At 37.8% G+C, this 16715-nt stretch overlaps 1 protein-coding gene across 1 annotated transcript in view; it reads right to left on the reverse strand.

The window, feature by feature from the left end:
* Positions 1-11831, reverse strand: part of ACTN2 (actinin alpha 2) — a 71391-nt gene extending 59560 nt beyond the window's left edge. Inside the window, exon 1 of the mRNA XM_085298281.1 lies at positions 11432-11831. Coding sequence (XP_085154407.1) covers positions 11432-11557 — 126 coding nt within the window. The 5' untranslated portion in view covers positions 11558-11831. The remainder of the gene's footprint in view (positions 1-11431) is intronic.
* Positions 11832-16715: the final 4884 nt, after the last annotated feature.

Genomic DNA, 16715 nt, shown 5'->3' on the forward strand with positions numbered 1-16715 from the left:
CACCAATAAATGATGGGGAAAAAAGATATGTTGATTGTCAGACACTGAGATACTTGCACAGTAAGTTAATGTCTATGTACTCTGTTATGTAATAGACTTGAAGCCTACCAAAACTAGTTTCACCCGTGACCTGAACTAAGGTTTCAGTTGAGATTCTTACAGAGAAAGGAAAACCTTGTGCATTAATTCACTATTATGTAATACCAAGCTTCTCTCTGGCACAYATGCTGAGTTACAGAACACAAGATTTCTCAGTCTGCAAAGTATTTAATCTGTCCAAGTTAACTTCTTTAACGATTATGGTAACTGATGATTAAGATGGAACATTTTTAAATTTTTATTTCATGCTTGTTTTAAGCATCTACCCTTAAAAAAGTTGCTGACTTCTGCTGTTAAAGGTGCTGCTTATATATACYGGGTTGATTTTTAAGCTCTGTAATGTTTTTATGAGAAACTAGGTAYAGAATAACATTTTCTAAAGCATTTAAAATATCCTGTAAGCCAAATGGCTTTCAGAAAAAATMCAGAAATCTGGAATAATTCCTAAATAATTTTTAAAGAGATGTAGTTTCCTGAAATACTGAGCTTTTCTTACAAACAGAATAAAAAGCACAACAGTACTTACAGTCCATGGATAGCTTAATTATATATGCATATAAAATTTATCTAAGTAACTTTTTCTTAAGTCCTCAACTAAAAATAGTTGAAGAAATAATATGCAAAGGYGGCTGTAACAGCTGAAAGCATAAACATCTGTGTTTTAAAGAGTACCTACCATACTTGTGGTAAGCAAACCTCTTTGTCAATTAAACATACAGTTCTTTGTTTATAGCCCATCTATTCTTAACAACACCTCTGCTGTATCATGGAAATGAAGGCCACAGGCAAAAACAACGCAAGCAATCTTCAGCCTCAGGTATGGTGGGTTTTTTGACTTCAAATATTAATGGCAGATGGGTAATATGTGCATTATGCATAATACATACATGTGCAGATATAATTGCTTGTGGGGCTGCACTGCAAACTACATTATTGAAATGACTTAGGATTAAAAAAGTAGTAGGAACAGTTTGTTTATTTTTCAGTCCAAATTATTTCAATGTTCTGGTGTACAGCAGAAGATAGTTGTGCCAGCAAATGAAGGGGACTGCACTTCTTTGGCTAGGAGTAGAGTGAAGGATGGCAGAATGTTGTAAACCAGCTGTTCCACCAAAGAAAATGTATGGTGGAACTACAGCTGCAGATTAAATTGGGTTTCCATAGCCTAAAGAAAGYCAGGTAACAACCCAGCACCACACAATCGTTTATGCAATTTTTTATTTGCATTTAATATAACTGGTTGCCAGTTTTCTTGGAGTCTCWTATGCAAAAGTGCAATGCCTTAAGTTTTGAAGCTCTGAAAAGCTACACTGGTGCCAAGATTAAACATAAAACAGTTAAAAAGAATCACTCAATGCTAGATGGTTAAGCCATCTAGCAGTGCCAAAATTGCAGACTGATCTTCAGAGGTGCTAAATAGAAGTTCGTCCTGACGTCAGTGGAAATGACTCGGTGTTCAACATCTATAAAAAATACTAAGGTTTCCTTAGATACTTAAGGAATAATCACAGGTGCTAAGTTTAGCCTAGGGCGGTCCCTTTCCCCAGACTCCTGCTATGGTAATGGAGGGGGGAGGCTTTGCTAGGGGGCAGCTCAGAGCAGAAGCAATGTGTTCTCAATTCGGTTCTGTTAGCTGTTACCAAATAAAGTTAGTTGTTATCAAATAAAGTAATAGATAGCTGGACTGATGTTGCTTACAACTTTTTGAAGAAAAAAAAAGAACAACCATCAGATTTCAAGTTTAAGAGCTTCTGATGGCTAAGAGCAGTTGGGAAGAAGCATTTGAATTAAATGAGAGCTATCCTATCTAATTCACACCAACTAAAATAAACACTTAACACTTTTCATGTGTAAAGCCATCACATAAGAAATAAARCCACTATTTTGGAGATGATGACAAGGACAAAATGTTATGTCCTCATAATGCAAAAGTAGGGCAAATTGGGACTAGACATAGGAGCAGCTGCATCCATTCTTGCACAAAGAAAATAAATTCAAGACTACTTTTTTTCACCTGTGTAGTCACTTGGAAATTTAAGAGATGAATGTAGGAACTATCTAATGGGCAGCTTCTGCTTCCCTCTGGACAGTCCTTCTAAAAAATTAAATATATTTCTATAAGCTGACAGGGACACTTTCATAAAGTTCCCCMCACACACACTGTATTTCAAAGTCTTCTATCTTTGTTTCTATAGATGCTGTTTTCCAGCACCTGTAACAGAGGAAAATCAGTACTGCAATTATACCTACCCTACAAACCTTTCACACCAACAGTTTGAGTATTAGTAGAATCATGCCATCTTGGTTTGCATCTAAGAGTTAGAAAAAGAGCATTGCATAGCASCTCTGTAGATTATGATCACTTCATGCATCAGTCTCTCAATCCGAAGCAYACTGAAATCCAGCAAATCCAGTGATAACATTGAAAGAACAAATGTCACACATCCCTATCACAGCTTTTCAAGAAAGGATGTTCTTCAAACACTTGAAGACTTGAAAATCACCCCAAACTACTAGTAATGAAATTAATTCAGGAGGAAACGGACTGCTTGATGTGAGTACGTATTTCTTCTGCAATCAGCTGAGAGAAAGAATGCACAGCCATTAAAATACATTTACTCAGAGTCAGCAGTATTTCACAGCACAYGAGAGGAGTACAACCTCAGATACATGCCATTTATGTGGACAATTAGGACTCAGAGGACTTGGCATTGTGCTTGGCACTAAAGCCATCCATAATGGGTCAGTTTTATCAAGTATATAAACATTTATATTTGTTTGCTTGCAAGGATATAAAATAACATGGGTAAGGGACCTCTTTTGTCTTGGGACAAAGCTAAGTAGCCCAAATTTCCATTCAGTTCTGTTCCATTGCACTGTTTCTTCCTGTATCATGTCCGTCTACATTCCAGATGAATAATCCAACACATTCTTCTGTAAGCAAGCTCTGCAACACATCTAAAATACTACCAATATCCATATAGTATTTGCAATTCATAATTAAAGAAAATCCTGTTTTTCAATCACTGAAATTTCTTCAGTAGAACTGTACCACACAATAAAGAAATGACCACCTAAACTAAATGTCATTAAATTAATCGGAATTTATGCAACAGTAAGGAGATTTATGTTAGGGATTTGGTATTTGATTTTTCAGTCATGATGATGAAATCTTTTTTGTCTTGTAAGAGAATGAGAGAGCTTTACTGGAAGATTTTGAACTGCGTCACCCCATTGGCCAAAAGCCATCAAAATTTAGTTTGCAGAGTAGTTTGATTAGGAAAAGTGTGACATGTAATCAATTTATTTTCTTACTGGTATCCACTAGTTTTTAGAATATACCTGAACCCTACCTGTGCTGGCACGGGGCTACAAACTCATTTCATGAGTGGAGGTTCCCTATTTAAAGCCATCTCGGGGTCAAGACCCTCAACGCTCTTCCAAAGCACCTCCCTTGCCTCTCTGTTCAACTCTCCAATGACACAAACATAGATGCATGGCAAAATGCAGGCTTCCCTCCCCCAAGGGATTATAGCAAAGTCCACTGATTAACACACAGCTTTCCTCTAGCTCTTAAGCACCTTGGTTTCAGCTTATGGAAACCCACTTAGACCCACACTTTCTTCCAATCCGTATTGTTTTACTAATTGGATCGGTGTATCTGCAGATATTTTACTACACAAATTTCAGGAGAGACTGTGGTGTATACCCACGATCAGGGAGGAAAGTGATAGCCTTTGCTTTCCCTCACAAAGTGGCTAWTTATCATTTCTTCTCATAACCATACAGTTTTGCTGCTGGTAGATTATTAGGGGGTGGGTGACAATTAACAGCTAACCTGAGACTGTAGAAATTGTCCATTTGACAATGCTTACAAAAATATCCAGAGCCTGGAACGGGTCAACTTTGACAGCGCTGGCTGAGTTCAAGAGAAGAAAATAATATTGAGTAATATATTGATTTCACAYATTTGATATTGATAAAGACTTTCCCATTATAAAATTCCACCTCCAAAAACATTTCTAGTTAAGGGAATTTTGTAATAGCTTTATTTGAATTTTCCTTCACATACAGGCTCCACAGTATTCACTGCTCCCTCAGCTGCACACCTTATTGATAGCTTCCAAGATAGAATATGAAGCACCCTGACAAAATATGATCGTTGCACTATCCTTTCAGCATGCTCCTCTCAAACACCATTCCATGCAAATAACATCAGCAAGAGGAATTTAACATGTTACTATTTTAACAAGCACTAATCTCTAAGAGGCCAATCATACAGAACAAGCCATAAACACAGCCCATATTTCTACATCTCTACCCTCATGGCAACTCTCTATAGGAGAGAGACTGCAACTGCATGTCCTCTGTTGCATCAGTGGCTAATATTTAAGGCAGTTATAATCAYAGTATATACTGAAAAATCAGGATGCAGTGTGGTAGAAAGAATGGAGTTCATTGACTAGCAAGCTCTGAGTGAGACTCTATGTGGTGCCATCTACCACCTGGAAAGTCAAAGAGTCTACAGGATTTAAAAGGAGATAGCAGATTTTTTGTGTATGTGCTCCTAACACTAAAGCTGTTGGCACTCACTGTTTAAAAAGTCTTGCTGCACCTGTAGAAGAAGCATTTGGCCTTAAGAGCGCTGAAACTTCATGTTGTCACAAAGCATACTTTTTGCATCTGTAGCGGCATATATCATTTGGTATCACGTTGTTCTTCTAGAGAAGATAGACACAATACTAGCTGAATACTAACAGAAGAATAGATCTAAGAAGTTGTGGCTTTTTTTTTTTTTTTTTTTTTTTAAACTACTACTAGCAATAGGAAATCCTGTAGAACTTGTAGAACCTATAGAACCTACAGAAATTCCAGGACACCTACAGCATCCTAATCTTGTGGATAAAAGGAAAGGAAGGCAAGAATTGTAGTACAGGACTCAGAATATCATATAATTTCTGCACAGAATATCATTCTACCCTCTGCCCTGGCACATAGAGGATTTTCCTCCTTCCAAATGAAGTCCTCTCCTGAAGTTAGTCCTAAAGCTATTTAACCCGGCACACCCATAAGAAACAACCAACTAATAACAGGGAAGTGCTAAGAATGAGAAAGCAAACACTTTCTTTAAAAAGAGTGCATATTTTTGATCCTTCACACATCCTACTTTCATGAAATCAGAATCAGATCAGAAATCCTGTTCTGATTCACGTAGAGAAGGGAATCTCTGTGCCTTCTCAAAAGTCCCACTGAGATTCCATGTGGGTACATAGTGTCACTTCATTGAAAACTCTCAAGGGATGGACTGTTTCTCTGTGTGCTGTGGGACCTTTAGCCCAAAACTATTGAAGCAAAAATTTTGCACCACCTACAAAACCCTTACTCTGATTATTTCCAGAGACCTAGGCTGGAATGCGCTGTAAGCAGTGTAAGTATTGTTATGTTATTCATGAAAATGATTTCAGTCCTAAGCTTATCAGTCCATATGGAGTGGTTCTGCAGTACTGAATTTTAATGATCGTGCCCAGTCTCTCCTGGCAACACTTTTCTTCGTTACATTTCTTTTTCATTTATTCAGGCTTGGTCATTCCTCTCCTATTCCTGGTTGAAGAACAAAGCTATTCCCTTCCACTACTTCATCTGTCTTCTCACATACCAGTAGACTTTCCCCCAGGAAGACATTTCTGGTAAGAAATCGATTTAGAGTCCATCCACAGAAGACAGTACAGACTTCAGAGTGAATCCAGGCCATTGCCTGTAAATCTATTTATAGACACAGCAGTCAGACTGAACAAAAGGTCAATTTCTCTTTCAGGTTACAATAAACCCCTTGAATCTGCTGAATTTACGAAATGGCACCAACAGAAGTAAAAGGACAATTTTGTCCGTAATTCATAGTGCTGGCAGCTCTTTCCAAAGACTTTTTTCTACTTGTGGCTTCTAAAGCATTTTTTTTTAATTTGCAAGAACAGAAGGAGCTATATTACCAGCCAAAGGAGGTAACATAGATTAATCCTTTATAGGTCACACTGAAAATTTAATCTAGTAGGGACTGCCAAAGACTGGAAAGATACAACTTCTTTCCCCAATAAACTTTTCTGTAGTCCTCACTCACACACAGCATCCAGTGTAATTAAGAYAACTTACATTCGGAAGGAGTAACCATATCAGGCAAATAAATACTCTAAGTCTTGCTGTTTATTCTGTATCAGTGCAAAAAGACATCAAAATGGTCAGAAATTGCATTGACGCCTACATTAAGACCCTTCTGCACTAACATAGTAGTGAAAGGTAGCATCAGGGCCATACAGGAAGCTGGAATAAGACTCTTCATCTATAGTAATATCAGTAAGGCCAGGAGCGTTTTCAGTTTTTTCCTTACACACATCAGTGCAAGAGTGMCAGAGATGTGTCTTAACGACTGCAGAAGACAAGTATGAAATGTGTGAAGCTAGTTTAGTCTTTTACGAGTACCCTGAAGAACAGATCAAACCTGTTTCACAACCTTCATATCTTTTATTTCTATCCTGAAGGCTCAAGGGTTCYTTTAATAACAATGTTTTATCACAGAATCACGGAATGGTTGAGGTTGGAAGGGAACTCTGGAGATCATCTAGTCYAACCTCCCTGCTCAGCAGGGTCATCTAGAGCATGTTAGACAGGGTTGCATCCAGGCGGGCCTTGAATCTCTCCATTGAAGGAGACTCCACAACCTCCCTAGGCAACCTGGTCCAGTGCTCCGTCACTCTCACAGGGCAGAAATTCCCCCTCACGGTCAGACAGAACTTCCTGTGCTTCARTTTCTGCCCATTGCCTCTTGTCCTGTCACACGGGACAACTGAGAAGAGTTTGTCCCCCTCCCCTTGACACCCTCCCTTCAGGTACTTGTACACGTTGATAAGATCCCCCCTCAGTCTTCTCTTCCCCAGGCTGAAGAGGCCCAGCTCTCGCAGCCGTTCCTCTTGGGGCAGATGCTCCAGCCCTCTGATCATCTTTGTAGCCCTGCGCTGGACTCTCTCCACTAGCTCCATGTCTCTCTTGAGACATTTATGACAATAAATGACCTTTATGACAAGGGTTTTTTTTTTAAAAAAAAGCATGTCCTAAAATAAATTATTTCTGACAAGAGTTATCTAAAAATAGAACGTGTGCAAAAGACAAATCTTACTGCCTGTTACTTAGGGTGTAGCTGTGTTTCCATTTAGGAGTGTGAACTTTGCAGCTGACACATGGAAGCTCCTAGACCAAGAAATGTTGTTTTCTTTATGAACTTATGGTTGTTTCTGTATCATCTTCCAAAAACACCCTTTCCCTGTCTTCAGGTATGCCCTTAACACCCATCACTGCCAGAACCACCATTTGCTCTCTGCCCTAGCTTCCAGTTTTAACAAAACACACTTTCATCAGTGGATTTATTAACCACAGAGCACAGAAATTTACTAAAACAGATGCAGTTCTGTAAACTCATTAATTTTGAAAAACATACATCCTGTAGAATTTTCCTTACTTTCTAAATATTATTTTCAAGTTCCAAAATAATAATTTCAAAATTTGTTTTCTAGCATTAATGAGAAAAAGAAGGGAAGAAAAAGCACTACTTAACACACAACTCAATAATTAGTGTTGGCAATTCAGACTGGAAACGATACAGTATTTTTTTATTTGGGTAGCATCATTGTCCTTCGTTTCCTAAGCTAAGGGATGTTGTCTTCTCCTATATCCCTTTTACTTATATTGAAATACAGGCTAGCGGAGGCTAAGAGAGCTTTGTATATTTTGTTGGACTTTTTTTGGAAACTTAAGAAATAATTTTAACATGGAGAGAAGAGATATCAGGTTTTAAATCTTCCACTATGAGCTAGTATGACCTTTACTTCCGCTCCACTCCAGCAAGGTAGTGATCAAAAGATAGCTAACCACTGGTATGGTATGTTTACCATAAAACCAACAACTACTTCTATCAGTAGATCAAAATGTTCAAAATGTTTGCATCAAAATGCAAATCATCACTGTTGTCCTATTTTTACCAGAGGGAAAATTGAGGTGAAAGAAGGTGAACAGATCTTGCCTAATGTTACAGGGCAGAGTTAAGAAAGCATCCCAGCCCACGTCCAGTGCTGCTCTACCATCCTCCAAGCCATTCAGGCTCTGCTTTTTAATTTCCACTTAGTTCAGAGGAAATAAAGGGCCACTGTCATGTATCTTCCTGGTGCTGTTCAAGTTAATAACGAAGTGGAGTACACATAGACATTGGTAGCGTATTGGGTCAAGCAGTAGAATTCCATAGTTTCAAATCTCATGGTTCCCATCTACATGTTCAAAAGACACCAAAGGTGTAGTTTTATAATTAGTTCCTACTGAAGACATGTCCACCCGAAATATAATGAATATAACAAATTAATCATTTCATTATTTAGATTTTCTTTAAAATTTGTTCCTGAACTTTCCCAATATATGTTGCTTTCCAACACGACTGGAAATTCCAACCATCCTGTGCAAGTTTCTTACCAACAGCATGTCTAAAGCAGCAAATTGYTGTATTTTCTTGATTTCTTGATTTGACATAGTCTAAATGTTACCCTAACCAAAGCATTTAAAGTGGTGTCCACATTCGCAGAGGAACAGCYAAGCTACTACTCAGCCTCCTTTCATATAGTGCACTTCATATTTACTCAGACATCTGCAACCATGAATTCTACACCAAGGAGTCTGGATTAGTGCAGACCATAATACTCTATGAACTGTGGTTATAATTAGGCATCGCATCCATTGTAATCCTATGGACGTCATCATGTGTTACCAGCATCTGTTGACAGATCTCATACCATGCATATCACTGAAATGGCAAGTCTGGAGAGGGCAGCCCACAATAGAAACAATGGCATTTATTTTTGGTTTGTTCCAAGACTGTCTCATAGAAAATATATGCTGTCAACTGCCAAGGCTCCACTGAGATCACCTTTCAATATTATATTACCAGTTTGAACAAAGATCTGTGCCCAGGTATCTACAATCTTTTCTTCATAAATAAGGGAATAAAAAATGCACTCTCAGCAATTGTTATAGCACCATTAAAAAAGAGACRGAAGCCTTCAAATTTTATAAAATCTATCAATCTCTTTATCATGAGAGTAYTTATTTTTCATGTAGTAATATAATCAGATTCCTTTCCAAGACAAGAAATGAGGATGWCCATTCTTAGATCTTATTTAAATGTGGTATCACTTTAATATCAAAGACAAGTGTTAGGGACATAAAATAATACAGCAAAAATCTCTCTATTCTATGAACGTAAGCTTTAATTTACCAGTGTGGAAACTGTTGACTTTCCACTGAAGTGCTATCTGTTTGGACGAATAGAAGCAAAGAATTTGCCATAGGGTCTTATACTAACTACTCCTTGTTCTGTAAAAATCAACAATGTACTGCAAACATAAGAATAAGAATATAGAATCCAAATTCTCTGAAATATTTATCTGTGTTCTAAGAAACTGCTTTAGAGTGTTGACTATCTAGTAAGCTGCCCATTATTTCTTTATTTCAAAAACACAGCATTCTCTGAAATGCTGAATAATCCATCCTACTCATTTTGTACAGAGAAACTGATTCATGTCAAGTATTCTCTCCAAAAGAACTAAAATAAACCTAACTGATATTTACAGAAAGTACAAAAATTCTGTGCACAGAACTGCACTGGTAGGTTAAAAATGCAGTTGGTTATGCAGTTATGAGGTTCTGTCTTCCTTAGACTCTTAGACTTGCTAGCACAATCTGCTACAGTTGAGTAGCTTCATATTACTAGCACTGAAACCATTTCCATCTTCACTATAAAACATAAAAAATGATTCATCATCTGAAGAATGTCAGACTAAAATAAATGTTAATGTTGATGAGCACAATTTTATTACTCGTTTAGAAGATGCAGCAGTAGGTAGATCAAGAAAGACAAACTTCAGCACTTCCCCAGCACTTCTCATATTACACTTGAACAACAGGGTCTGAACAGATGCAAATGCTGGAAAATTAAATGAGCAAAACCAGGTAAAACTTAGAGAAGGAGGAAGGCTACAAGCAAAAATTGAGAGGAGTATATTGGCTCCACTGATTTTAATGGAAAAGTAAACTCATTTGTCTCAGTGATTCTGACAGCTCATACTTTCAGTTATAATGAAGCTGTGATGGTTAACAGCGGACCAGACTATTTTCAGATATAATTTGGTAACTTAAGTGAGCTGATCAACTACAGCAGAGTGTATTTGATCTTATAGTCTAGAGGTCTGTTTCTTTTTTTTTTTTTTTCCCTGCTGTAACCACATCATAACCTTTTATGCTCAGATCGGTCAGCTGTGTCTTCATCATCACCTTTTACATTAGGAAGTAACAAATACTTTACATATTACCTATCTCTCTCTTCCATACGCTGCTTGAAACTCAGTGTTCTGAAATGAGATTATTTTTATTTTTTCACAAATTAAACGTGCCATATTGGCAACTACAACTGAAGTACCCAACTGCTGACAGGACTGCTGATAGGATTATAATCTCTGGCTARGTTCAGAAACAGAGCATGGGTAGTACCTACTGGCACGATAGTTTTCTTACACGTAAAAGGCAAGAAGTACATTCCCTGTAATGGTATATTCCAAAGAGCTTACAGCGTTGTTTTTTCCTAGACAGTGAATTGGCATGCAGGAACCTAACTCATTAAATAGTTTTTCAAACTGCATATATATCCAGGCAGTATTTTCTTTGTCAGATCATTCAATCAGAATTGACAGTAAGTTCTAGTAAAAGCTGACTCACAGGATCACAATTTCAACAGAGRTATCTGTTTGCTCTCAGAAATATTGCATGCAGGTTTTTTGCACACCYATTTTGAACCATCTCATGCATCTTCTCGGTTACATTTGCAGCTGACTGTCTTCTAAAAGCAATCAGGCATACGGATCAACTGCTTTCAGAAAATAAGACCCAGGAAGTGAAGTTAAAAATTACAGGAATTTCTATCAACACCTAATACATGAAYGTAGAGGGACTGAGAGAATACTTCCATTAAAACATAAAAAACTCTCTTCTGACTGTCATTGATTACATTTTCATCTTACATAGGTGACCACTTAAGGATCCAAAAAGCAAGTGCTTTCTCCACAAGATATAAGGATAGAACTAAAAATGTATATATTATATACGTATTTTACAGAATGGATAAAATTAGAGAATTTGAACTCATTATTGCACATCCCTGGCAATTCTATATGCAGCATGGCACTAGAGCAGGACATTATTCTACAAAGAAGCACATTGACAGACACACATTACTTCATTTCCTGACCTTCCTTTGCTGTTTCTCCCATGCTGGGTCCAGCAGCAGGTCTCTGTCCCATTCTTCCTCTTGGGTCATGTACTCTTCTTCTTCATAGTTGTAGGTGTACTGCATATGTGTTTCTATCTGATTCATGCTGCCCAGGATCAGCTTGAATTGCTGTGCTTTTACTACTTTTAAACTGTTGTGATGTTGTTGTTGTCTTAGTTCAGTTGCTGATGGGTTAGTAGCAGCGTGTCTTTTTTCTTTCTCTGTTTCTTTTTCTGAGGTGACAGGGTGCAAATATTGATGAGTCCTGCTGAGAGCAGAGGCTGACGCTGTTAGGTAGGAGCTGACCTGTGGTGACCCTTTCTCTCTTTCCCTCTCACTGCTGCTGCGGGTTCCTGTGAATGAGTCTCCGGAGAAGCCCAGTGCAGCTCATTGCCGCGGCTTATTATCCCCACCAGGCTGTCACGTGGCGCAGCGCTGCTCCTGTGCCGTGCAAGCCAGGCTGTGTCCCCCAGGAGGGCAAGGCTGGCGGGGGGCCATCACATCCTGGGGGTTCTCTGCCCAAAGCACTGTTCTCAATTGTSTGTCTTTCCACCTTTCAGGATCTCTCTTTTCCTCTACTTAGATGCATCTTTATTTCCTAGGAGCAGTCTATGATCTGCGAATGTTGTATTACATTACTTAGCATTAGCTTAGAGTCTGTGGACCTCTGAGTCACTCCCCACTTTCCTTTTCTGATTAAGGATCACAAAAGCCAGTGCAGAAGATGGCACACGAGAGATGAAACAACTGACAAAGAAGATCAGGTCTGGAATAAACCAAAGAGTGTGGGTACACAACTTGGTAAAGCAATATCTTTTACTTCCAGGAAATACGCTCACTGCTTCCCAAAAGCAGGTACCAAGAAACACATGCAAAGGTGTGTGGAAGCAGTAATTTTATAAATGCGTGGCAAGAACTATCTKTGTTTTCCACTGGGTAAAATTTGAAAAGAGCACTGTGATCAAGCATGCTGGCAAGCATATCCCTTATCTCCTGTGTCATATCATTTCAGTTGTCCTGGCGACAGTATTTCTTCTGGGAATTGGCAAGTTTACTATGTTCTTCATCTAGTCTGTCATTAATGCCTGCATGGTATCACCAGCCAAGGTCATCCTCTCTAGCGGTGTCCTCACTCGATACAATTTGAACCCTACTTACAAAAAGAAAATGCTCACACAAGCTGAGCTTCTGTTAATTGTGAAAGACAAAGCAAATAGAAGAGGGGAGAACTGTTCAGTGTGGGCAACTAAAGGTCCCTAAGCCAATGTGATTTCCTGCTGTGATCTGTTACTTATAAGTACCAAATATATGAATAAGTAACAGGTAGACAGCACATGCCTGCACTTCATATTGCTAATTAAAGCTCTGCTTTCTGCCAAGTTGCCTTCTATCCTATAACACCRTGCAGTATAGATGAAAACATATACATATACAGACAACACCTACCCATTAGCTCAAAAAAAATCATTAATGCTACATTGAGGCTGCAAATTTCAATTCAGAAGAATGGTTCACACAAAGCAAGCTTAACTTTCTAAAACTGATGCACATCCTAGAACAGTCTAAAAATCCAAATCTAAGATGTGTCAGAGCTACACGCTTTTCACCTACTCAATACAAATATTCTCAAAGTTCCTACCGCACTTCCATTTTTAAAAAAACAAATGTTGATGAATGCTGTGCCTGGAAATTTTGTTCCAGTGCAAAGGGGTACTACCTCAGGGAACTCTCAGCCCATGTCAAACAGTGATTACAAAGTAACATATTTCATATTTATACATACTGTCTGCATGCTGATCTAGTTTGCATGGATTATTTTTACAGATGGGTAGTTGTTATGTTTTGTGATATATGTTCAATTTCAACCACTTAAATGACTGTTTAACCTTTGAAGTAACACAATTTCTTATTCACTATAGCAGCATAGGAAAAGTAGGAAGAACTCAAGAAACTCACAGAGCATACATGTAAAGTGATGATGCTCTGAACGTGAGCTGTCTTCCGTGCAAACAGTTGTTCTGCGTTGACGGTGACCAACCTGGGATCTTTTATGCAGAAAGCAAGCCCAACTACTGCATTGCAAGTGAGTCACTGCAACCAGCTTAGTGCCTTTTCCTCAGCACTGCCTCTTCTGGTGACAGATGTGTATGAAGTCAAATGTTACTACACCATTTGCCGCTGCACAGGCATAGGTGAGCCTTACCAGTACCGAGAGCTTAATACTGAGAAGCATTAGTCAGAAGACACATGCTGTYTGTTGGCCTGCATCATATAACACAGATCAGGCGGCCTGTGTCATGGAATAAAACTTGAGGAATTATGACCATACTGACCACATTGTGGATTAGTACTGGAATCAGCTCCACATCTAGATTTCTGGAAATCAAAGGGAAATCGTCCCAGGTTTTCTAGAGTTCTGAAATAGGGTATTAAGGTTTCAAAAACAAAACAAAACAAAAACCTAAATTTACTCAAAACACAGCTAGACACTACTGCAAATTTACTGTACATTTTTTTCATGTTTACTACATGCATAGGCAAACTTAGTAGTTTAGTAACAAGAAAAACAAAAAAAAATTGTCATCATTGTTTAAAGGAACCAACAACTGGAACTGTAGGGAGAATGGAAAGATAGGGATCAAAAAAATTTCAAGTTCCTTCCAAATCAGAGTAAAATAAACCAACATTTTTTTATATAAGGAAAAATATTTTAAAAATCCACTTTGGTAGATCATTTTTTCATCATTTTGGATGAAAACACATTTCAGAATGAAAAATCTAAAATTTTCATTCTGAAAATGTTAAAATAGGGAGCTTCAGTTTTGTCAGTGCGCTTTTTGAGGGAACTCAAAAAATATGAAAATATGAAATAGGAAGCTAAATGTGATGTCCTGTTTTTAATAGAACTGCCTATTTTAATGTAATCCAACTTGGTTTAGGTTCTCTATTTACTTTTCCTCCATCAAACAGCTCGAGTAGGCAAGGGAGATATTTATAGATGCAGCTTTAGGAGGAGTATCTGGAATTTTGTTTACTACTTCAATTTAATTTTAAAAACTAACTGTGCAGATGGTAATGAGAAGCATATGAATGGAGCCCTGTAGCAGAARGACAGCCAAAACGGAATTCTGACACCAAATTTGAAGTGCAAAGGGAGCTGCCTCTTCTAGCCCACCTAGAGAAAAAGAAAGGTGTGTCCAGCAGAGTACCATGAAGAAAGCAGTCATGAACAGGCAGCAGTGTGCTTCAGATAGCTTATTCCCACATCATGTAGTTTAGGACTATCCTCACTAAAGCAGGCAAGGTCACAGAGCTACAAAGTGTATGTCCTTAAGGAGAAAGAAAATCACATCAAACAAGAGAAGCAAGCTGAGCAAGAAAGAAAGGACAATAGTCCTAGGTAGAGAACGAAGAAACACAGTGACCCACAGAGATAAGGAATTTTTATCTGACAAGGACACTGAGAGCCAATAGGTATACCTGAGGTAGAAATGACYCAGATTGCCAACGTGGTAAGACAGAAAGAGTATTCATGATTTCCAGACAAATTAGAAGAAATAAGATGGCTAAGGGAGGTCAGAAATGGATACAGCAGTGCCCAATTGTCAACTATTTTTATCTTTTATTTGGCAAGAGGTATACAGTTGTAGTCCATGCTAATATAAATGCTAGTAAAGGCTTACCCAGAAGAATGACTTCACCCTAGGAGAACATCGTGGTCATAGGATATGATTTCCATTTTCCATGCATAAGGAGCATCAAGTAGGCCAACATTTTCATAAAGGGAGCAGCAGATCTGTGGATGAACCCATTCAGTATTTCTTCATTTCAGTTCCAACTTAYGAAACTAATACTGTCTAAGCAAAAGCCTCTTCATACGATTTCCATTAAGCCTCTTGAAAGTCAAAGCGTTTTTCTAACCAAAGGAAGCACAGTTTTCACCTCCTTTACCAGCCTGTGTCATTTTTTAATTAAATGAAAATTGTTTCACAGTTTATTTTTAACATCCATTTGCTCCCCAAAAGCACTCCTATCATTCTCTCAAGAAATCCTTCCTCCATATTTTCACTGTTTATCAGCCTTTCAATCCCTTCAATCCTCTTCTTATTCTCCTCTCTCAAAAAATCTTAGAATAAGCATAAAAAAMCCCTTTTTAATAAAGCAGCAACAATATTCCTCCAGATTATTCTTCTATCTCAATTTAGTCAGATTAGAATGAGGAATTAGCCAGATTTCTCTACTTAAATAATCATTTGTGAAACAATCAACTGATGTGAAAATGATCATCATTAGTTTTCAGCTTTAATACTTCTGTGTAAGAATACAATAGTTTACATCTGCCTAAAGTGCTTCAGAAAGGTCACAGGAAGATGAGGAACCTTGTGAGAGCTTCATAAATTGTAAAGTGAGTCTTTAAGGAATAATCTTGCAACAGGTACAGTCTATTTCTCTAGGAAAAAGAACAGTAGGATTTTTTTTTCAAGAGAGACATCCATGAAATACAAAAGAAATTCAAAGTCATTGTTCTCTTGTGTAAACTGTTAACAGAATCTTAAGATAGGAATCAAAAAGATCTTCTGTTTTCAAAGCATATAATAATTGCTGCTTATAATGTCCTTCAGCTTATAGCAAACATCCACTAGTTTAAAGCCTAACTTATAAAAATTCAAATTATTTAAAGACAACTTTGATCATTCAGACTGGGCAAGAACACTGGATTCTGTTAAAGATGATACATTAATTATTCAAATCTTAGCAGAAAAGTGACGTGTGTATTATGAAATGTATTTTCTTTTTTATTAGAGTTTGAGAGAAATAAACATTCTTCAGGTAATAAAAACAAAAAAGCTGCCTTCCTCAATGTAATAAACAAATAYACTACTATGTAATTTCAGAAAAAATCCAAGAAATGAAATCTATATTTGAAGACAGTAAATAAATATTAAACTTGCTTCATATTCCTGAAATGAACATACAGAAAAGGGAAAAGAGAGGAGGAAACAGAAGCACGCAGCCAGGAACCAAAGCTGTTTCTGCCTAAGCTAACAAAAGCAGCACAATGGGCACTGAGTATATAAGCCATAYGTAACACAAGGGACGCAAATTTTGTCTCCTGAAAGTCCCCATCCTACTCACATGTGGTGGTATTAGCTATAAAAAAAGTACAAATGGAGAAAGAGCTGAAAAATGCATGTGTGGCTTTATGGTAATGACTGACATTGTCAGAAGATTCCGAAGTGCTTCATCAGCTATATATAGAAAC

Source organism: Rhea americana, unplaced genomic scaffold (assembly GCF_003343005.1).
Source record: "Rhea americana isolate MKP2758 unplaced genomic scaffold, rheAme1 scaffold_137, whole genome shotgun sequence".
In the NCBI taxonomy this organism is placed as follows: domain Eukaryota; kingdom Metazoa; phylum Chordata; class Aves; order Rheiformes; family Rheidae; genus Rhea; species Rhea americana.